The sequence below is a fragment of the Paramormyrops kingsleyae genome, chromosome 5 (assembly GCF_048594095.1).
Source record: "Paramormyrops kingsleyae isolate MSU_618 chromosome 5, PKINGS_0.4, whole genome shotgun sequence".
NCBI lineage: Eukaryota > Metazoa > Chordata > Actinopteri > Osteoglossiformes > Mormyridae > Paramormyrops > Paramormyrops kingsleyae.
The window spans coordinates 9,102,685-9,126,476 of NC_132801.1; the positions used below are offsets into that span (position 1 = coordinate 9,102,685).

Here is a 23,792-nt window from a genome sequence, read left to right on the forward strand (position 1 = left end):
TGTGCTAATTGTGGCTTCGAGTTACAGCTAGTGCTGGAGAGCTCAAAGACCCTCCCACATTACTAAGTTCACTCTGTACGAATTTAGCCCCAATTTTCCGCTTGCCCAAACTTTTTGGCGATAACAGACACAAGCCTCAGATCAGAGTTATATCGGTGTTCATTTGGCACTGGCAAATAAGCGCTCGATCGCTATTAGTTCAAAGATGTATCCGGATAGAGTTGCTTAAGTGGCCCAGACACCCGTCAGACATCTAGCAGGCTAAATATCTGGACCTGTCTGCAACTCCAGATCTTGTAGTGTGAAAAGTGTTTGACCAGCAATACGCGTGGCGACGAGCTACAGCCAATGGCAGTGCAAGACATTGGGTGAAGTGAAACCAGAGGGAGGAGTTAATAAAGGTGTAAATAGTTCAGTTTAGAAACCGTTCTTGGAGTTCAGGGAAGAGTTATAGAGATATTCAATGGAAGTTTTCGTTTCACACACTTGCGGTTAGTTGTGGCTTTAAATCATGCAGGAACGGCCTCGGCACAGGCTTAGTCATTCATGATGGCACCGCGCTAAACTCAGGCTGCGTGCAACTGGGCAAATATATTAGCAGTAACAAAGGTGAAATACGTAATTGCAGTAATCTGTTTTTAAACCGATGTTTAGAAATCGATTTTTTAACTCTTGCTGCGGTATTAAAATCTCCACCTTGAAGAATCAAGATTTTTAACAGAAGCGAGCCCCCACCCCCACCCAGTATGCTCCAGAGTGCTGAGTCACTTTATAGCTGGAGTAAAAATGGCTGTTTGTTAAAGGTGGAAAGCAGTGTCTCGTGGCCTTTCTGAATCTAAATCGCTTGACATTTGATATCTGGGGTACCAGTGGGATGCGGGTAACATGAACGGTTATCAAACCAAAAGGACCGAAAGCTTTGCCACACTGATAAGTGCCCATATCTGCAGTCAAGAAATGCTGCAGTGAGGGCTGAAGATGACCATTCGGTACCATTAGGCAGCGAACAGTCAACAGAAGGTCAACCATGCCAGGAAATCGCTCGGTGTTAAATCTGTTTACTCAGGACTAGGACTGCGCGATTAATCGCTTCCGAATCAAGATCTCGATTCTCATCCTTATGCAATCTCAGTTTTATACGCCACGGATTCTGCCATGTTTGCATCAGGGGGGGAGACCAGTTCCCGCGTTACACCGCATGACAGGAAGAGAGGGAAGAAAAACACGTGTTATAATAAAGTGTAGACAAGGTTTAAGTTTATGTTTTACCATTTCTCATTGGAAACAGCAGAGCAGAATAACGGAATGATGTTGCATAATTTTTTTGTTCTTACCCTACTCAGGACCATAGAGTTCTGTGCGTTTGCCACTAGGGACAATCTGACCTACGGTTTAAGCAGCTATTTATTACTGAATAAATTCAACCAATATAACACCATTGAGTCTTCCTGTACGCTTTAATTTTAATTGTACTGTTGGCCTTGTACTCTGTATGATTGTTACAGTAGCCTAGAAAAAAAAACAGAAATTGTAAATTTATTTAATTGATTTTTTTATTTAATGAGTAATAGTGTATATTCTGTACTTATTTCCAAATATGAATGGCTCTGCATGAACGTAGGGGATGGATTGTATGCCAACAAACCCGCAATTGCATGCCAGGAACTGAAGGTAATTTTATTAAACAGGCTCAAGGTTGAAATTTGCGATCTGAGACTCTTTTTTTTTCCCCTCTGCACTTCCATTTGCTCTGGCATCATGATCCTCCAGCTGTCATGGTTACTGAAGCTCTCACCAGGCATGACTCTTTCAAAGTCACTCAGGTCTTCCTTTGCAGCCATGATGCCCACAATTACAGGTAGCCAGGCTTGCCAAGAATTTTCTACCTCCCCTGCCTCATATCAGCATATTAGTTTGGAGCCCTATGTGACATGCCCCTGCTTCGCAGTCATTTGGATTTTTTTTGCATGTTTTGGGAATTGCGTGAGTCTCTGGTTTAGGCTGTCTGGGCTCTTAACTGGAAGGTTGCCAGTTCAAATCGTCGGAGCCTTAATCAAGGCCCTTAACCCCAAGGATACTGGATGATCCTGTTTACTTAAGTGTACATCACTTTGAGTAAAAGCATCAGATAAATAAGTAAATGTTTTAAGCTTTTGTGTTATTTTGTCCACAAAATCTCTGTCAATTACAAGTGCAATTGAAGCGTCTAATATTGTTGTAGTGAGTAAATGCATGTATTACCAAAAATAGTAATAGCGCAGTGCCAAGTACTTAAGTTTTTAAGGCATGGCCCAGTTGTTTTAAACTAGGGATTGTGCCGCTTAATTGGGGGGGGGATAATACCGCTAGCGGCAGCTTTCAGTAATATATACATGAATACTTTGTTTCCACTGATAAATCAAATCCCATATTCCAGCGTTAATTTTTACGTAATATTTTAAATATTTATAGTTTTAGGGCCATACAGTAGTTTGCATTCAGCGCAAAACAGCAGCAGGTGCAACACAAGATGTGGGCGCTGGACGGGAAAATATCATCGTTTAAATAGCAAATGAACTTTTGCCCATCTGAGTGTCTGTGGGCGTGTCGCTCTTAAAATAAGGCGGAGTCAGGTGCATTGTTGGAGAATTGCTACCTTGAGGCAGCAGAAAGCGATTGCTGACTAACAGAAACCTGATCTGAAGTAAATGGCACAGTATCGCGCTGTTATTTATAGGGTTGTGTCATCAAGATGGCAACATGCGGCTACATAGGCGTGTGGACTGCTTGTTACACGCAGACGGATGTGCAGGAGCACACAAACCTGCAAAAGATTAAAAAATAAGAAGATTACAGTGTGAAAGATCATTGGCCCCCTCTTCGATATATTATTAAGAAATAAGTCATAAATGGTTAGTCATAAAATTGATCAGAATTAGCTAATTCCAGAAACTTTATCATTTTTAAACCACACACCAAACAATATCTAGATAAATAGATATTTTTAAACAAATAAAATGTTCTCTTTACAGTTTTTGTACAGGTACATGGTACAATAGTTTTTTGTAAAATGTGTGACAGGAGCCTGTGATTTTTCATTGTTCCTATGAGGGACGCATGAAGCTTTGCTGTTATCCTGCTGTTCCTGTAGATGATCTGCTCGCGCAGCTTCATTTCCCACACTAGCAGATTCGTTTTGCTCTTCCAAGAAGTGTTCATTCTACTCCCAGACAAACCTGCCATTACAATAGCAATCCGCCAAGGTGCAAGCACACCTGACTTTTATAGGGAGTGGGAGATGACAGTCTGAGTGGTTTATAGCCTATTATGACCCAAACACTCCCATGACTAATTACGAGACTAAGTACAACACTTTTGCACTTTTCAGTGTTAAACTAGCAAAAGTGGGTTGGTTACACCCTAAAAGAGCTTGCACCGTGCACGTCAGACCGAGCACTTTAAATCATCAAAATAGGGCCTTATTCTTCTGGTGAAAGTCCAATTTTGTTTTCATTTTAGTTATCTGATTTTTTTTAAGTCTGCAAAAATTACAGGATTTTTATTTGATTCAATGCACAGTACATGGCTGTCAATGAAACTAACAGGTTTAGTCTAATATATCATTTTCACATTTCCTTGAAAATTTCACTAACATTTGTCACTGATTTGTGTGTGTGTGTGTGTGTGGTGTGTCTGCTTGTGTTGTGATGGGTTCGGACAATAAAGTGTGGGTGTATATATATGTATATAGTGTATGCATATAGTGTGTGTGTGTGTGTGTGTGTGTGTGTCTGCGTGTCTGCATACACTATATACATATATATACCCACACCTTATTGTCTGGACCCACCAAAACACAAACAGACACACACATATACACTATATGCATACACTATATACATAAACAGACACACCACTGAATGAATGACTGAATGAATGAATGATAGATCTACCTCTATATGCTGTAGATTCCTGAAGGAAACACGTAAAGCTCTTATTAAGGAATGCTGTTAGTCCTTCACATTTACGTCTTGAAGGACACAGATTTAAAAAGGTCACAATACAAAACATTGCACTAATTCACAAATGGCTTTATATGAACCTTATTTATTATTAAATAAAATATAAATGAAACCAAAATATAGTCGCAACCGAAATACTTGCATATGATACGTCTATATTCATATTATAAGAAAAAACAGCAATGCATAGCCATAAACCAAGTAGATTGTTCTGGTTTCTACCCAGAGTTTAGTTTGCGATGGTGAACTTTTCAGACACATTAAAAGAAAAATCAAATATTTGCTTCTATTCATTTCATTGCACTTCAACTTTGTGGTGTTTCTCTCCATTAGTGCTGCTCCACACAGCTTGCAGTTTTGTTTTCTTTTGCATCAATTGTGAAATTTATCCATATGTCAGTATGTTTTTTCTTACCTAAAACTGACTGTGGCACAGACTAGACTTGGACAGTATCGATTTTTTCATGTTGTCATACTGTCCAGAGACTACACAACGGTATATGATCCCCCATGATAAAATTAGCCCAATCCTAGCAGAGACAAAGAGTTTACAGACAGACCTAGAGACAGTACTGCATGGATTACACACTTGTCGGTTAGATCAACATTATCCAGTCATTCACAACTACAATCAGCGCTAACTAAAGATACTAGAGTCAGAATCAAATTCATCTCTGCCTGACATTTTGTCTCATTTTTTATTAATTAATGAAAGTGTCAGGACATTTTTTCATTGTTTTTGGCACTATAAATTAATTTTTATTATCGTCTTATTTTCATCAAAAACCTTCATCAAGGAATAGTTAGGAAAGTTTACATATAACGAAGTTCGTTAGTCTGATGTGAGTTACTTTCTTCACTATACCCATATACTGAAGAGAAAATTATTACTCCATTAGTGATATGAATTAGTATATGGCTTTATGCATACATTACTTATCTCAACAGAGGTACTACTGTTACTTTACTAAGAATTTGAACAAGTTTATTTTACAAACAGAAATTAGACCTTGTTGTTTATTTCTAAGCAGTACTAAGCATTCTGGGACTACCAGAAAGTAACCGGACACATGAAATCGAATGCACGCTTTCCTGTAGTTAGAGAAAATAACGGTGTAATTTCCTCTTACCTATAAAAAAAAAGTACTATGCACTCTACAGTACAGATGCTGAACCTAAGAGTGGGAAGATATTTTTCCGTTGGACCACCATGTTCAGCAGGAATGGCAAGAACAAGATGTGACACAGCAGCACGTAGATTGTGAGGGTCATGGTGAAGGATGACTCATCTGATCAGATTACACCCCTTCACTGCTCAGAAGCCCACTGTCTGCGCACTGCAGTGCTGGACCTGTGAAAGGGAATTGCCATATGTTGTTAATTTAGGCACAGAGACCACACTGTTATTCAGTTCTGAGAAGTTTCCTTCACCATTAAACTATAGGGCCTGCAAGCATTCTTTCCATCTTGTACGAATGACATTTGGATCAGTTGTGCGTTTAGGACAAACTGCTCATTCATTTTATCGATTTTCTTTTTCTTTTAGGTAAAGAGTAAGAAGTATATAAAGGGCAGGAGGCAATATCTGAAGCTTTCCCTTTCATCCTCTTTGCTGTATCGAATGCAGAACTAGCAAGAAAACTTTGTTTCACAATTACAATAAGTTCAGCGTTGGTTTTCGGTTTTTTTTTCAGAGGAAAGTTTAACAGTCCGCAGCCTACCTTCCCGATACAGGGCCCCAACTGAACAGTGCTAGAGTTTCCCTCCCCCTGAAAAAAAAAAATAAAAAAGGAAAAGAACTCAGTTCTGTGGGGCCCCAGCCAGATGTGCCATTCCTGTAAAAGCTGGTAACAATGTGGTTATGAAGATCCATCTAAATAATACCCATTAAATGCTGGCATGTTTAACCAGGAGAAAATATAAATATATTTTAACATAGTATTAGTCTTTTTATCTAGATATTTCTTTTTGTCTCTGTGGATTGTTCCTTGTTATTCAGAGTTGCATGTGTCATTTTTCAGTATCCCAGTTTAGTTTCAATGTTTAGAGGCAGAACAATCAGTACATACAAAAATTTAAAAACCTATGTGTGTGTGTGTGTACATGTATGTGTGTGTATACATTTATTTCTCAATATATGCATGCATTTTCATATATCAGTTCTGCATGCATGTATTGAAAACCTTTGGGGGGAAAAAAGCAAATGGAGGCTGACTGAAACATTTGTGGCTTTTTAAAAATGTTAGTTGGTATTCAGACTTCTTTTCCTGTACTTTCAGGTATTTACTGTCAGTTGCAAGTCTGGCAATTAAATGTGTGAAGATCAGCCTTTGCACAAAAACGAGGAAACCAGAAGGTGTTCAGCTGGCATGTGGGGAAGGACGCCACAATGGGAAAGAAGGATCAGGACACCAGGAATTACAGCATGAGGGATGAAACGTGCACTAAGAGGATCATGAATAAAACATGAAGGGGATTTTTTTTTAAGTAAAAAATATGGAAAAGAAGCAGCAACTCGGAAAAGTGAAAATGGATTGATGGGGGACCAAAGAGTGACTGTTTTATTTTTTTATTTTTTATTTTAATTTTTTCACAATGGAAGAGTCCGCTAAAGCAAATTGAAATGGCACGAAGAACTGCAGTAGATTCTTCTGTAAGCAACAGCTGAGAATGTCAAATTTTGCTGTGTTGTGTCACTAGAACAAAGCAAAGCATTTTATCAGGCTGAAAAATCTATCGTGCTGTATATCGTACAGTACTGCTGCTAAGTCATTACAAAACTGTTCTTTAGATTTAGAATTTAAAAAATAACTGTGACATCTGATTGTCTAGTTTAAACATTTTCAGTGCAGTGAATTTGCAGTGACTAAATGATTAATGTTGGTTTTCCGTAAAAATCACAATCATCACATTATTGCAAAATTTTGTTTGCATCTAAGTGTTATTATAGTCATTGCTAAGGGTAGTAAGACCTTAATTTTACTCCTGTTTTCTTCAGTCTACCTTTGTTACAACAATGATTTAATTTTTTTCTCATTAGTGCCAAACTGCTACATTTGCTTTATCAAAATTACAGCACCTGCATTTCATATTAGTTTGCGATTGTAACTTAAATTTGTGTAGCCACAAATGCAACTTCTACTTTTGTTTAACTTTGCAAATACAAAGTTAACATACTATTTTTTTATTACTACACCAATTTAAAAAAAAAAAAAAAACTGCAGCAATGCAGCTTGCTTGGCTAGGTCTCCAGTGATCAATGTGCTACAGCTAAAACTAATTCTTACAAGTATTGCTGCTATGACTGCCAAAATTGCACCGGCTTCAACTGCATTTACGACAATGTCGGACTTCTTCTGCTTGTGACTGAAATTTTGCCTGTGATTACAATTGAGCATTTTTGTACTGTTACGGCTACGGAAACGGCTGCAGTGTTCTCAGAGTACTCTCACCACAGTGTTGTGTCTTACAGTTTTTAAATTTTGGCAACGGACACGAGAAACAGTAGAGTTGCTTATAATTTATTCAACAAAGGGGGTTTGGAAATGCAAAGTTTCCGTGAGAGTTCTGCTCCCCCTACTCCACATCTGGGGTTCACCAGTGCGATTGATGGAGGCAGGGGGGCCTCTTCCTACCTAGCCCAGCCATTAGGTCCTCAGAACTCCCCAAGAATGCCAGAGGAGTATGTGGGGGTCCAACAGCAGCAACACAATCCTCACTCTATGATGTCCCTCCAGAGCAGCCAAGCAGCCCTTATGCAGGGTTATGGTTCTCGAGGCAGAGGAGGTGGCAGTGGAGAAGCCTTGCCATGTGATGCAAAACATGGTGGTGGAAACGGCACCAACAGCCCTTATCGGAAAGACATGATGGATTATTATTATTCATCGACAAGTAAGGAAGGACACCGAAGAGGGGGCCAAGGATTAGGTTATGGGACAGGTTTGGGTTTTTCAAATATGGATGGACAAGTGCCTCACCAGTACCGACCTGTGAGAACCTCAGGTTCTGCTTCTGGGATGTCTCGCTATCAGATGGACTATGGAGCAATCGCTGGATCTGGTGGTAGTAGCAACAACAGTAATGGTAGTAGTGGTGCTGGAGCCTTTTCTCCCTCCCACCAATATAGTCTGGGTCAGAACCCCCCTGTCCAGACTGCAGCAGGACCTCAGATACCCTTGCGTCATCAAGCCCCAAATTATCCTTCTCATCAGACTTTACATCATGGGCAACTTCAAAGGGGTTATGCTCTCCCAGGACACCGATTCCCACCTCCTTTCTCACACTACCCCGCAAATGCACCCACAGGTCCGGCCGGAGTCTATAACTCTCTGCCACAAAGATACCAGAGTGGAAGAAGTGGTGGCAGTTTTGAGAGTAAAAGTAACAATTCTTCTAGTGCTACTTCAAGTCACAACCTTGGTTTAGCTAATCACAATAATACAGGACTGTTTGACAGTGTAGGGCAGAGTTACCCAATTTCTGATTATTTATACAACTCTCAGTCATCTCATTCTCATCCAGCTCACCCACTTCATCCTCATCGACACCCTCAGCAAAGTTTAGGCCCAGGTTATGACACTCTCAAAACACACCCATCTAATTTGTTAAACCAGCCGGGGCTTCCGTACCCTAAACACCCTTCATCTTCAAAGTCTTCCTCTATGAATCTGTCTGTGCCTCAGTTCCCATCACATGACGTTTCCAAATCTCCAATGCATTCCCAAACTCAGCAGGCTCAAATCCATCAAAACTTTAGCCCAATCTCCAATCCATCTCCAGTTGCTTCTGTTGTGCAGTCACCCAGCTGTAGTTCATCACCTTCACCATTGATGGGTGTCTTAGAAGGAGCAGGCAGTTCTGTTGTACCTCCTACACACTCCCAGTCACATCCCCCTATACAAAAATCTCGAAACAGCCACAATCGTCTGTTGCAGATGATGTCTCAGCTGAGCCCTACACCCAGCTCTAACAGCAACAGCAGTAGTTGTGGCAGCAGCGGTAACATTAGTACTGCTGGTCTGAATGCAAATACAGGTAGCAGTCATTCTCAAACACGCCTCAGAGTAGGAACCAAAGGAGGGGGAAGTGATGAACATTCATCTTCTTCCTTCTACTCCTCTTCCTCACATGATAAGCTAATCTTAGACCCTGGGACCAACAGTTTAATTGCTCTGTCTTCACAGGTGGCTAAATTACCGGATACTGTGCAACACGTGATGCTTTCTGGTTCTGTGCTATCAGACAAGAGAAACAAAGATACTGGGCATCAAATTCAAAAACCAATGCATGCTATGCTTGCACATCAGCAAAGAAACAGTGATGTTAGTGCTCCTTGTGGTGCACCGATAAGGACAGAGCCCAGTAAAAGACCAAATAGTGGGGGTACCAATTCTGAATGTGGAATAGATGAGGACTCTCAGCCGCTGGAGAGCCCAAGAGATGATGGTGGTGATGGGCAGGAGCTTTCAGAAACCCCAACTGAGAAGATGACAACTTTGAGTGAAACTAAGTCAACTGGTAGCTGTCCCCCACCACAGAATCAAAAGAACCAAGCAGAAGTCAAGTCCCAAAATGAAGGTAGTCAGGTTTCACCTCTTCCTGATTCTTCTGCTCCTTCATCTTCCTCATTTTCCTCTCACCTTAGTCCATCTGTACAGCACAGTGCGTTCCTTTCTCCAACGCACCCTCCTTCAACTTCTCTTTCAGTTTCTTCAACTCACTCTCCGACCATCATTTCATCAGCCAAGTCCAGTGTTTCTTGCGTTCAACCTAAAGTGATGGATTGTGAACAGTTGAGCAATAAAAATGAGCAAGGAGTAAACAAGGGCAGTAAAATAGCTGAGGGAAAACATAATAGTGATATTTGTCAAGGAAGAGAAAAATATGGCAAAGAGAAAAGGAAAACCAAACAAAATGAAGAAGAAAGTCACACTGAGGAATGCACCAAAGAAAAGGAGGGTGAAATAGAAAAACTGAAAGATTTTGAACGTTCTAATGAACCAGGTGTTAAACAGAATTCTACAGAAACACATACTGCAGGAGGTGTAGGGGTGATTGTCTCAACTCGGTCAGAGATTACGCAGCAGGAAGAACAGTCAAATGCTGTCATGTCCGAACCAACTTATACGCCAGATTGTCCTAACAACCCAGGAAGTTATAGCTCTTACTCTAAACAACAGACTCCTTCTCAGTTTTCCTTCACAAATTCTAGTAACCACAATGGAGAAAGTAGGGGTAATCTGACTACTAACCCTTCCCCTCACGGAGCAAAAGTTTCCCCTAAATCCTCTGTTGAGCACTGGTTAGCTTCTCATGCCCATTCTGACACTCAAAAGGCACTGCTTGGTTATTCTAAATCACCACAAAATAGTGGGATGAAGAACAGTGGGCGACCTTTGTTGAGTGAAGTAGGAATGGGACCGAATTTTCAATTTCAAGATTACTGCCAACCACAGCGTCAATACAGCCCTGAAGTAAGAAAGACATTGGATATTGATGGCCATGGAAGGAAAGACATAGGATCAGTGACTGAAAGGGGAAGAGATAGCAATGCTCAATTGCAGCAACCATTTCCAAGTCTCTTGCAAGAAGTTCTCCAAGGTTACCACACAGACAAAAATTATGGACGTAGTGAAAGAATTGCTCAGCAATTCCAAGCATCTATTACTCATAACTACTCCCATTACAGACATTCTCAAACTACGATGGAACATACAAGGCCTCATGTCATGACCAGTCAAGCTAGGATGGCTATGAACCATCTTATCCAGACTCAAACATCAGCCTATGAAAAACTGTACCCTCTTAAGGAGAGACATGAAAGTGAGGTTTGCATAGGGCAGGACCCCCCTGTCTGTTCATGGGGTACTGTAGGAGTTGGAACAAAAAGAGCACAATGGAATCATTTAGATAAGTGCAAAGTGGAATCTCCAAGTCACTCTACCTCAACCATGCCACTGTCTGCTGACCTTTCAATACTGCCTCATTCCAGACACATCAATTTGGCCGACTACTCCCTACCTTCCAGGAAACTTTCTTCAAACCATTCAAGCCCCTCTTCTGCAGTACAGCAGCTGCTACTGCAGGAGACTGACCAAATACGCCACAGTGGAATAACAGTGGGACAGCCTCAGAACACGTCACTGTCTGAGCGCCGTTCAGTTATCTGTGACATTTCACCATCTTGTCTTGCTACTCCTGATAGAGAACTTGATGGAGTGAAAGGGGAGAGAAGTAATTGTGAGTCACAAAGTGAGTGCAAAGGAACTTCTGTCATTCAGCAATCAGTCACGTTCTCTGCAACAGTAGATAAAGGGAGCACTAGTAACGGGCAGGGCGTAAAAAGGGAAATGGAGCTAGAGGAAAAACAGCAGGATATTAAAAAAGCCCATCATCTTGAAACATCAGTTAAAAATGATTCTCCCGCTAATGAAAATGTCTCTGAACATGACAATGCATCCCATCAACCACAGGACAAAAAGCCATTTAAGGATGGAAGAGTTAATTCAGAAAAATTAACCCCTTATCAGCCCCACCATCCTCCACATTCACACTCGAACACTCATTCATCACCAGCCTCATCAAGGTTCCAGTCCTACTTTGAAGGATCAGAGGAATCCAACCATTCTGCTGTGACTGGTGGATTTGGGTTTAAAGACAGAAGAAAGGAGACTAACAAAACTCTTCAACATCCACACCACCTTTCCCCGCATCATAATTTTCCTTCTCTTTCTCAAGCACAAAACCCACAGTCTGCTGACAAGTTACAGATGTATCTTCAGTCCAATTCCAGTTCTCTCCGATCTTCTCGTAGTTCAGATGGCTGGGCGGCTCCAAACAATATTCAAAATTCTTCTAAAGACGCGACATTTCCAGTTTCTGGCCAACAACAAAGCCATCTAGCTACCGATCAGCGGCAACTACCAAAGACATCTCCCCATGGAAGCTTTTGCGAGAAAATGCAGGACCAAACATCTGAAAAAGAGAAAGAAGGAAAAAGGGAAGAAGAAAATATTCAAAGACAACAGCAACCTCCTCCATCAGTTCTACCTCTGGCCCCACCAGCAGAGACAAAACAATTAGAGTCAAATCCCTCCAGAGTAGAATCACAAAATATTTTAAAATCACTTCATGGAGCGTCTGATAAAGGAGGCAGTAGTGGTAAAGGCATTAATATAACGACTCATGGTAAAGCCAGAACAGGGAGCTCTGGAGATACAAATCCATTAATGATGAGAAGAAGGGTTCGTTCTTTTATCTCCCCAATTCCTGCAAAACGACAGCACCAGGATGTGTCTCAGCAGCAGCCAGGGACCCCTAGTCAACACTCCAATATTGTACTCAGTTCTGCAACCAGACATGTTTCTTCTGGTCTCTCGAGTCCAAATGCAGCTCACTATAATCTGACCAATCAGAAAACACATTCCACCACACCTCCTCAAAGTGATTCTCCAAAATCTCCATCTTCTTTTGTTAAAACAAAAATTCTTCCACCCAGGAAAAGCAGGGGTCTGAAACTGGAGGCAATAGTGCAGAAAATTACCCCCACTCTTAAAAAAACAGCTAATACTCATAGTAATGTCAGTATGGATTCAGTATCAAATCATTTGTCTCTGACAGAAATACCTTCTTATGGCCCTGATACCCATGACCATGACTCTACAGATGGAGTTTTTATAAGAGCTGGAGCTGAGTCTGAGAATTGCCTGACATACCTGAGCGAGGGTCTCTCTTTAGACGACATCATATCGTACAGAGGTGTTGAACATACAGGCCCTCCACCTCCCGCTGCCTACCCTTGTGACCCTAACCAGGATCAATGCATCCTCAAATGTGATATGATGGGGAACATAGCCATGGGTATTGTCAGAGACCTGGAGCCAGAGTTAGACTTTGGAGTAGGGGCGTCAGGACATCCTAAAGTAGATAATGACTGTGCAGGAGAGAAGGACAAGGATGATTTGCAGGTGCCTCCCGATTTCCCTCTCTTAGGACCGTTACCTCCACCCCCACCTTTACCATGCCCTGTACAGGGTTCTCCACCTCCTTTATCTTCTGGATTATCTGACATTCAAAACTTTACAGCTACTTATCAACAACTGGAAACCCGACGAGGTGAACACACAGCAGCCATGCTTTTGAGACAAAAACTTCAGGAAGGTGAGATGGGAATGGGTACGGATAATTATCCAGGAAGGGACTTCCTTGATACCAAGTCATCACATCATAACCAGAGTCTAGGGCACTGCCTACTGACTAATCCGCCACATATCCAAATGCCGCACCATCATCAACTCTCTTCTCCTAGGAACATTATGACAGGCTCACAATTTATAGAACCTAAGAATGACAATGCAGTGCCTAAAGGCTATTTTCCATCTGGGAAAAAAAGGGGACGACCTGTTGGTAGTGTGAATAAGCAAAAGAGAATTCAATCCCAGCCTCAGAGTTCACCTGTTACCATTCTCCCCAGTTCAGAGACATCGACGCCTGTTCCTGCTGCTACAGCTCCTGTAGAGGCACAGAGTTGTAACACTATAAATATAATTCCTGCAGACTCTCCGCAAACCGAGAACGTGCCGACTACCTCTGTCTCTCCCAGTAATACATCTCAGACGGGAAATGAAGTTGTTGAGGCTGAAGAGACGAAAGAAGAGTTTAATGTGAAGCCCTGCAAGCAGAGACGGGCAGAGAGGGAGGAAAGCTATGGAGGGCTGGGTGAAAATCAGAGAAGGCAAGAGGTAGACAGCATACTGGATAAGGAGGATATTAATGCTGGGATTGGAGAAATTAGCAGTGCGGGCATTTTCCATGGTTACAATAAGTCAGCTTTTGCTCCTTACATTCATGTAGAGAGTAAGCTGGAGATGGGGAACGTGTGCACTATAGTAAACTGGGAAGATGAAAAGAAAAAGTTAGAGAGTACTGCAGATGATGGAGGAGGGAGATGCACAGTGAAGGAAGGAGTATGTGGTGCTGCTCCTCCCAATTCAACCCTTTCTTCACTAGTCAAGAGAGACGGGGAGAAGAGTAAAGTTAAAGAGAAGAAAACGTTAGAAAATGTAGAGATAGCTCTTATTCAGTCTAGCACGACTGGTAAGGCGCTTCCTTCATCTGGGTATGTTCTCTCAGGACCCGCGATGAGTGAGTCAAGCACACGTGGCCATCTCCTTTGCTGCTTGTGCAAAAAGTGGGCTAACTACAAAGATCTGGGTGACCTCTATGGACCCTACTATCCTCCTGATTATTTAACAAAACTTCCTAAAAATCCTCCAGTCACAAGGCAAAGTCAAGGAACAGTCAGGCTAAGCAGTCCAGAGGCAAATTTAGGATCCATCACAGCTGAATCAACCAAACAAGAGAACCCCGAAGTGGCAATCCAACCCCATACATCCCAAATAAGTAGCAATTCAGCAGGAGATCAAGCTACTGACCTTCACCTCACCGCCACTGTAGCAGACACAACATCTGTACTAGATGAATTGGATGTACACTGCGACATGGATGATAATGGGAACAATGTCACTTTACCGAATAACCAGGACTTGGTGTCTGAAAAGAACACCATGGCTGTAGAGTTGAAACCATTAGAGGAGCTAAATAACTGTGATCAACAGTTAACAAATCAACAATCACAAACAGAGGATTCCCAGAAGAGGCCACAACACAGGAAACTGACCTCTCACCCACGTTTCAAACGGCGACATAAATCAAATGAGGACTTGCGCAAAACTGGACCGACCAACAATAAAGCCTTGTTGCCCTTCCAGCCTCCTCCACCTCTGCAACTTCTTAAGCAGGGCGCCTCTGATCTTTCAGCAGCTTTGGCCGTGCTTCCTCAGGTACCCTTAGATCCTGAAGAGCTGTGGGTACATGAGAGCTGCATAGTCTGGGCCAGTGGAGTATTTTTGGTCAATGGGAGGCTCTACGGGCTACAGGAGGCACTAGATGGTGCAAGAGATATGGTGAGTTTCTGCTCCACTATTATCCTTATCTTTCATTTAACTAGACTTTATGTGTGACTTTCTTTTTCAAACAGATGTTTATTTTGGAACTTGTTTATCCATACTTACATTTTTATTTATCACTATGTATTATTTGTTTTATTATTTTAGGGCCTCATTTATTCAGCTGTAGTACTTAAGTTTGATGCTAAGTTGTACATAGATCAAAATCACTCTTTTAGTCTGTTAACATTGAAATTGTTGAAAATATGACAGCATTGACATGACATGACATCATGGGTGTAAATTTTCTATTTTACGTCATCTTTGTTGAGCAAATGATTTTAACATTGGAATTGTAATTGGAATCAGATGTTCCAAACAATTTTGCGGTGGGTTAGACCACAAAGCATTCTGTTCAAGTGTAATATGACCCAGGTGAATCCATATTAATATCACCCAAGTTTGCTAAAGACAACGTGAATGTTCTGCAACACTACTGGATTGATTTTCTATGAAAAAAATCGACTAAACTGAACTAGTATATGTACACATTCTTGGAGGAAACAAAACATTTCAAAACCAACCTTGTCCCAACTGTGAAGTATGGTGGAGGAAGTGTAATGATTGGCCTGTTTTGCTGCATTGGTGCTTGGAGATCTTGAAATCAATGAAGAAAGTTGTATCAGAGAATACAGCATCTGAGTGTTAGGGCATCTGTCTGTGATTTGCAACTCAAAAGAAGATTGGCCGTCCAACCAGACTATGAACCAAAACAGGATTAAACGGGAAACAATTTACATGAATTGATGCAGTTTTTATAGAGGAACTGACCAAAGTGCTTCTTAACCACTGCACATTCTTTCCATCTGTGACCTTCACTGTTTAAACAATTTGGTCAACAACAATGTGGAAATATAAAATATTGTATGCCGTGTTTGTTAAGTAAGACTTTATTATTATGACTTCAGTGAAGATCGGGTGACATTTTAAGAGGTCAAGCTAATTGAAATTGCTGCTACAGTTCTGCGAAATCTTATTCTTAATGTGACGCAACATAAGGTATTATAAGGACTGTATTACCAGCTGTGTGAAGGAAATCACATTCATTTTATATTTAACACTGGTCATGCAGTTTGGACCCTGGTAATGCAATAGAGAGAAGTACAATGTACAGGACTTCTTCCTATTTTTAAAGTGTTTGCTGTCATTTAGTTTAGCTTAACAGTGGAAGTGTGTGTTGTAACAGAAACCTTCCCCTTTTCTCTGGTAGTGCTGCTCTTACTGCGAGATGGTGGGTTCAACCCTTGGCTGCTACAGCAAAGGCTGCACTCTGCGATATCACTACCTGTGTGCCATAGAGGCAGGTCAGAGCTCACAATTGGAACTTTTCTGCATTTTTTACATTACTGACTGTAATGTTTGGACACCAACAAATGTGCCAAATGTACTGTAGGCCTACATGAGCCCATTAATGCTTGTTTTTGTTTCCAGTTAATACATATGGTTGCACGCGTTAGTCCAAGTATTGCATGTTCTCCTGAGATCAAGGGGAAAAGGTTTTTCCCATTTTGATTTCTTTCTGCATCAATTAAGGAGATAGGAAAAATAACACCCCCCTCACATGTGATGTCATCTTAAAGACAAGACTCTCGTCTTTAAGGAATAATGGGATTTAGTAGAGTGGTATGCGTAGTGTAAGAGATAAGAGCAAAACCATAATGTCACTTACAGAGGACAAAAAATAATTACTGGGGGATTTATCTGTAGGCAGAATATGTCCTTGCATAAACTTATCTGTTTACTGCATGTGTTTGTGTAAGTACTATAGCCTCACAGTATATGAGACTTATGTGTATTAATAAGCATAAATTCATATATTAATATGCATATTCCCACAATCTTTCTTTATACCCAAAGACTGCTCTCTGAATGAAGACAACTTCTCACTACGGTGTCCAAAGCACAAGGTGAGAATACAACTAACTTCTTGGCATAAACTGTGTAAGAAAAATGTGCATAATACATTTGTGGAGTTGGCAGATATTTGCTGCGTGTATACATATCATGCATTAAATGCATTAAATCTGTAGCTAAATCTGTAGCCCATTGCTGGACTGACACAACAGGCCAAACTGTCAGTCAGGGTTTGATTTTAATACTAACTACAATCTGCTTCAAAGATGTACCAGCAACACTAAACTTGAGTGGTGAGAGACAGAACGCCACACTACTTCAAGTGTTTACATCAGTCTGCAGACCGCAAATTATCACCAGATTTATATTAAGACGTCCAGGAGGCTTTCCCTGCTCCCCCCCCCCCAACACACACTTCCCTCACCTTTTCTTTCAGAACAGTAATGCACACCTCCCGCTCACACCCGCCGTCGCCCTGGTCTGTTTCCATTTTACACTCAGTGGGTCAGCTGCAGCATCGTAGGGCGCCTTGCTAAAGTGTTAGCACTCATTTGGAGAGTGGTACCTTAGTCACTGCAGGCAGCTGGCAATGTGAAGCTGCCCGTTACCTTGCTCAGGGCTCTAAATGTGGCCACCAGGGATGCCCTTCCATACATCACAGGTCCTTCTATAGCCGTTATTACTTTTGGGGTGGATTTCCTTCAGTTTGGTTAAACGAAGGCCTGGCTGCCGTGACTTGTGCTTATACTCTGTCCCCATACTGTTGACAAAATAGCGAAATCCAATTGCCTTCACATGCGACATGCCCTGGAGTCGGAGCTGTTTTTAACCAATTCCCCAGATCGGCACTGCGCTCAAGCAGTGGCATCAATGCTGTCTTCCATCTGTTGTCCTGCAGTTCCCTCAGAACAGTAAACCAGCTAAGGTTGTGGATCCAGATCAATTGGGGAGAGGCTGAGGGCATCAATGATGGGGAAACGTATGACCATCTGGGATCGGTGAGTCGCGATTAGACTGAGACTGCAGCACTGCACTGAGTAGCTTCACCTGTCAGATTGTCCCTGGTGCTGTGTGACTACGTGTCGATGTCGCTGCTCCTATAGCTGCATGTCCAAACTGACCGCTTGACTTGGAACGCAAGAGCTCTAAGCAGACTGTTCTGTTTTAGGTCAACTGGAAAAAGATGAAGGGATGAAGCCGAGACACGGATGGGGGAAAATGAAGAAAATGGGATTTTATTTTAGTTCTGCCGAACAAGAAAATACATTTTTATAAAGGAAAAACAAAAAAAAAAACTTTTTGAAATGATTTTTCTGTCTTCAGTTTGGACAAAAAATAAAAAGGTGGATTAATCAAAGAAGATAAGTGAGGGGATGCAAAGGGACTGGACGGAGAAAAAAAAATGAACCAAACCCTCAGACTGAGACCATTAAGATGGAAAGACATTGTATTGAATATGCCGAGAAAAAGGAAAGTGGGGCTGTTTCACCTTTCATTCTAATCATTATGGTTTTTTTAATCTTTCCTTTTTAAATCCTAAGTGCATAGGAATTCATAGCGAAGGCTGGAGACAAGGACATTGTGAGTAAGCAGGAGGGAACAGCAAGGGGCCAACTGTTTGAAGGAAATGGGCCAGTGTATTAATGGACTGTTATTATCATTATTAAGTTTTGCTATTGTCATTATAATTTTCTTTATCGCCGTGAAAGCGTTTTAGATTTGAATCTTATCTCAATTTGAAATTTTATAGGGCACAAAAGAAATATCATTTAGGTCTTGTTCACCAGACGTGTGTCACATTGCCTCAGGCTTCAGAAAACGGAGATTCCGCAGACGGGAGTTTTTCCGTGGGCATGTGTAATGTAGGAATGCCTGTCGGTATTCCTTGTTTGTGCACAAGTGCCTGGTTACCTTCAGCGGTTCCATTTCACGGCTTTCCGCAGAGCACAGGAGCGCCCTGCATACGGGCTTAAACTTTTATAGTTTATTATCTACCTGATGGGAAACAAAAAAGATATTTTCGAGTGAAACAAGTGGCAGCATTGAGGCAGAGCCAAATGGACAAAGACGGACTGAGCATTTACCCATTTTACAAAGGCATTGTTATAAATCTGACATGTAAACTGAGCTGTGTTGCTGTCCTCATCATTTTTATTGTTTTTTTTTTATTCTGGTGAAAACAAAGGAGTGACAATGCGAAAGATGAGTTTTGGAGCCTCCTGTAAATAAAAAACATGAATTATAAATGTATTGACTAAAACAGAAAGGCGCATGTGATGGTCTTTGCTTTTAAACAGTGTCTCTAGCCGACTGAGGTGTTTTTTTTGTGTAAATGTCCTTCACTGATAATTCTGTGCCGTTGCATGGAGGCCTCACGACTTCAGATGCGAGAATCTGTTTGAGTTCACGTCTGACTCCGTATGTGTCATCCTGCAAACCAAAAATGTGTAGCTAGTGTAACTGATGTCTCTAAATTGCACGTAGCGTATGAGTGTGCGCCCTGCGGTGGATCGTGGTGCCATCGCTGGTTTCCCGTGTCAGATACTCGTGTATCTTCCACTTCCTTGTACATTCTATAATTTGAGGAAGTGTTTGCGAAACCACACTGATGAACTCGATGCTAAATGTGTGCAGAGCAAAGCAAGGTTCATTTCAGCCGGCAGACATTTGCACTAAGACACATTTCGTTAGCATTATGCGACAGGGTCGGATTTGCTCATGCTGTAGAGTGGGATCCTTCATGGCCGGCTAATCGATACGATGTTGTAAGCTCGCTTCGTCAGCATGGACCAAAGACTCGCTGTGTTGATGTGTGGACTGATGTGCTTTGGAATAGAGGCTCAAGGTAAGATTTACACACCAGCCGCGGGGCAATTGATGTTGAGGTTAATGCGACTGTAGCGTTTTATGTGGGGCGGACTTACTGTAAGGCAAGATCGAGCAGCCGTTTGGAGACCAGAAAATTAGGCGCCCCTTGGAGATAGAATTTCCAGAATTGACATTTGTGCATGTATGATAACATGATAATTTTAATTATAGCAACATGTCTGATTTGCATGCATCGTGACAGTTTTCGGGATAAACAAAGTTGCCCCCCCATTCCAACTGTAATGGACTATTCCTACTTTGAACCTTCATGCTGCCCAGCTTGCTGTTCACCCTGGAGTCTAGTGGTACTGCTGGTATCACTGCCAAGACATTTTGCGCAAAGTAGCCTAACAGAAGAAGGGTGTAAACATACAAGACTAGCATTACAGTTCCCATGTTTTTGGCACTGTCCCTCTAGAGTGGTAGGGAAATTGTGAACAGATGTGGAGAGAACGCAATCAAAGGAACATATGCAAAAATCCAGGGGTGCATTATGGTATAGGCTATACTAGGCTGCAGCATAGGGCCACAGCAAAATATGGAACTTTTTAAACATGGCCGACTGATCCACCACTATGACACCCCCGTCCTCCCGATTGGCTAATTTTATCGACATCACTCCCTCCCCTACCCTGATCAGTAAGTTTTACGTCTAGCACCCCGTACTCTCATTAGTATATTATTGATGTTCCATCCTTTCTCACTCCCTCTTTCCGCTCAAAAAAATATCTCCAATGGTCCACCCATGTCAGCCTAGGGCCCCCAGAGAAGTTCGTTCTCCCTTGGTTTGTATCAATATAGCTTATGTGTCTGGTGGTACTTACAGCATTAATCTGGCATTGAACACAATTTTTACATCGAGCAGGGAAATGTTGGTCCCCTCATTTTCACTGCACTGCACAGATTGGCATATATGTGACGTGTCCTGGTGTCTGTTGTTTTTATTGTTTATTGTAATAGTAACTTTTTGCTCTTTCTGTCACAGATGCGCCAAAAATTGAGCCTTGTTTTGATCCAATTACAGTGGCTTTACGGAGGGACGTCCTGAGGTTTCATTTCACCATATTTGTCCCGAAGAACCAAAGTTTGGAATTGTTTCAATGCAGTCATACTAAGAGTGGCAAGAAGATACTCAAGCACAGATCAGAAATCCTCACCGATGCAGACAAATTCGTTAACATTGTGATATTACCCATCAACAACAGTTCCGATTCAGGAGAATACTTCTGCTCTTACAAAAACACATATGTGTATTGGATGGTTCTGGTGAGAGGTGAGAATTCAGGAAGAGGAGCAAGGGGCTTTGGAGGTTAGAAAGGTGGCAGTCGAGGAAGTTGTGGATTGACAAAAAAGCTGTAAAACAGATATAACTACAATTTTCGATCTCCAGAGGTGTGGTTTAAAAAGACAAACAGCTCAGTCTTGCAAAACAATGTGCAAACTTCTTCACTTCCTGATTAACACGATATCAGACTGGCCGTTACAGGGTAGTGTAATGCATGCATTTGGGTTAAACGCTGCGCCGCTCACATCCACTTACGGCACAACGCTGCAGATAAATGTCATAGGAGTTCATGTCTCCCATTGTTTCGTCATCCTAATTGTTGCAGCCTGTCTATCCCTCTTTCTCAGATGAAGGGTATCGGGAACCAGATCCGGATAATTCCGTGTTCATTTGCATTGGAAGTCTCGCTGCAGGACTTTTTCTGTTCAGCGTCATTGGTTCGACAGTCCTCTGTAAGGATTATAGGGTGAGGGATTTCCTATAACTCACACAGGCCAATGGGACTGCTTCAGAGCACAATGTAACACCAAGATCTTTAAAATAAAGACATGATGCTCTGAAATGAGGATTGAATTAATGTCTGACCTCCAGTATCCCTTTATTGCCTTAAGGCTGCATTTAATAATTAAAAGTCTATTTGGGGGATACACTGAAATAACATAATGACTTTCCTTTTGGGTACACTTACGTGTATGTGTGTTATGTTGTATGTTGTATGTTATTAGTGTTGTCCAAAGGATTCTGAGAATAATGAAGAGGGAATGGAAGGAAACAGAAAAGTAAAGGATGAAAGTATTGAGGACTCTGCAAATGATGGATCTGTATATACGGTAAGTAAATTTCCCTATGAGTCACGTGACTGCCACTAATTCCTTGTTCATTTCCCTGTGGATCATTTGACTGCTAATGATTCGCTGATCATATCCCCTCTTGCGTCCATGATCCACTGAGAAATAATTTTTTCCTGTCCCTCCACTGATGAATATTGCTGAAATCCTTACTCCTAAGGCGTCAAAAATCCTGGAAGCCTCACAACCCCTACTTAATTACTCTATTAACCCGACCCTTTTAATGAGGGAGATCAGTGAAGACCTTTGGTCATGGATAAGCACATGAGGAAAGGTGCAGCACCCAGCCATTTCACGTGGCTGGGGTCCATCCTGCATATGATGCCCGTCCATCACGGGGCACATGCACACTCTTTGGTTAACAAGCTTATCTGCATGTCTTTGCTCTGTGAGGGTAAAACTGAGCACCACGGCCACCCAGGGAGGACCGATAAACTCCACACACCCTAAGCGTAGGCAGGATTCCAGCAGCCACCTGTGAAGGTGTGTGAAGTGACAGTGTTACCTACTGAGCCACTAAGCCACCTGCTGTATTTTGCTTTGGTGATTTACTTTAGGTGTAAATAATACAGATAATTACCCATCAGCTGGACTGAATGAATCAGGAGGATATAGCAATGTGGCCTCATCGCGTGTCAGTTTTGATGCTTGCACCGGGCTGTGTCTTGTTCAACTCTACCCTCCGTATAGTGCAGTTGACAGTGAAAGTCGCATGAAAGGGTCGGCCAACTCAGAGGCACATTGGCAGGGCAGGCAGTAGACTGCGACCCCCGAGGGCGTCCGGCAAATCTGCCTTAGTTTTTTACCCAGGGCCCCAGAGTCTCTAGAATTGCCTCTGGGCCAACTGGTGTTTCTAAAAAGTACCATTACTGTCTTTGTGTGTGTTTTTGGGGGAACAATCCAGTCAAAGGTTTACCCGAGGACAGGATTACTGACTGCAGGCACCCGATAATCTGGGAAAATATGCATCATGCATCATGCAAGTCTGACCCTGAGCTCATAGCCTGCTGATCACATGCACCTGATTCGGAAGCCCTGTTCCCACATCCTCCTTTCATCGTGAAGCCCAGCTGAACGACCGTACAAAACTGAACGACTGTACAAAAGCACTGGAAATAGGAATCTTTTTTTCTTTCCTGTGCTTTTCTTCAGGGTCTTCAGCCCTCCACATCCTCAATTTACAACGTCATCGGTTCAGTCTCCCCGGCTAAGGAGACGAAACAGAAAAAGGAGGCGCAGAGTGCAACCAAAGAGACAAGCAAGGTGAACTGAGACTTGCATTTCAATTCAAAGGCCACACTTTAGTGCAACTGTTCTGTGAATGAATGAATCCTTAACAACTAAAGAGTATCCATTAATAATGTTGCTAATAATAATTAGCATATGGAAGAAAAAACATTTCAGTTCTCCCACTGAAGTAAACCCGCAAAGGTATATTATGCATTTTCTGTCTTCTCTTTTAGATGCAGAAAACACAAAAGGAAGAAGATATCATTGAATCTGTCTATGAAAATTATTAAGTCTATGTTTCCTTTTGTTGTTCCCGCTCGTCTGCTTTGCTCCCTAACACTCTCTTCAGTGTAATTGGTGTCCCTAAATCTCAGCTGCTCGTTCGGTCTTTTCGCCTCAATAAATATTTTAAATAACTCCTTCTTAAGGTAATTGGATTTCACTGCTAAATGTTTTGCACTTTGGAGTACTGATTTTGAATTAACTGGCATATTAATTACAGTTAATGGATTTTATGCCATGACTGTAACCATTACTAGTATGGAGGTGGGCTGTGTAGCCTAATCACAGGCACAACCGATTTGTGCAGAAATCACCGTTTCCAGTAGAAAATGTGTTTCTTCAGATGCCATTGTGTGTTACAGTCACTCCAAACCATCTTTAATAAGGTTTGCTGCATGGTTTTTAGTTAACCAAAAGA

The 23,792-nt window shown here is 41.8% G+C and overlaps 1 protein-coding gene across 2 annotated transcripts in view; it reads left to right on the plus strand.

Annotated features, from left to right (window-relative positions):
- The window catches only part of nfam1 (NFAT activating protein with ITAM motif 1), a 32,288-nt gene extending 8,780 nt beyond the window's left edge, over window positions 1–23,508 (plus strand). The window contains exons 2-11 of one of the 2 annotated variants that reach the window (XR_011991691.1): window positions 6,281–14,965; window positions 16,218–16,311; window positions 16,865–16,914; window positions 17,760–17,859; window positions 18,030–19,706; window positions 20,715–21,002; window positions 21,362–21,480; window positions 21,740–21,844; window positions 23,015–23,125; window positions 23,326–23,508. Coding sequence is in view for 1 of the 2 variants with exons in the window: in XM_023807719.2 (XP_023663487.2) it covers window positions 19,646–19,706; window positions 20,715–21,002; window positions 21,362–21,480; window positions 21,740–21,844; window positions 23,015–23,125; window positions 23,326–23,382 (741 nt within the window). In the remaining variant the exon portion in view is untranslated. Of the gene's footprint in view, window positions 1–6,280; window positions 14,966–16,217; window positions 16,312–16,864; window positions 16,915–17,759; window positions 17,860–18,029; window positions 19,707–20,714; window positions 21,003–21,361; window positions 21,481–21,739; window positions 21,845–23,014; window positions 23,126–23,325 lie in introns of those variants that run through there. The other variant, XM_023807719.2, reaches the window with a different exon arrangement.
- The last annotated feature ends 284 nt before the right edge of the window (window positions 23,509–23,792 follow it).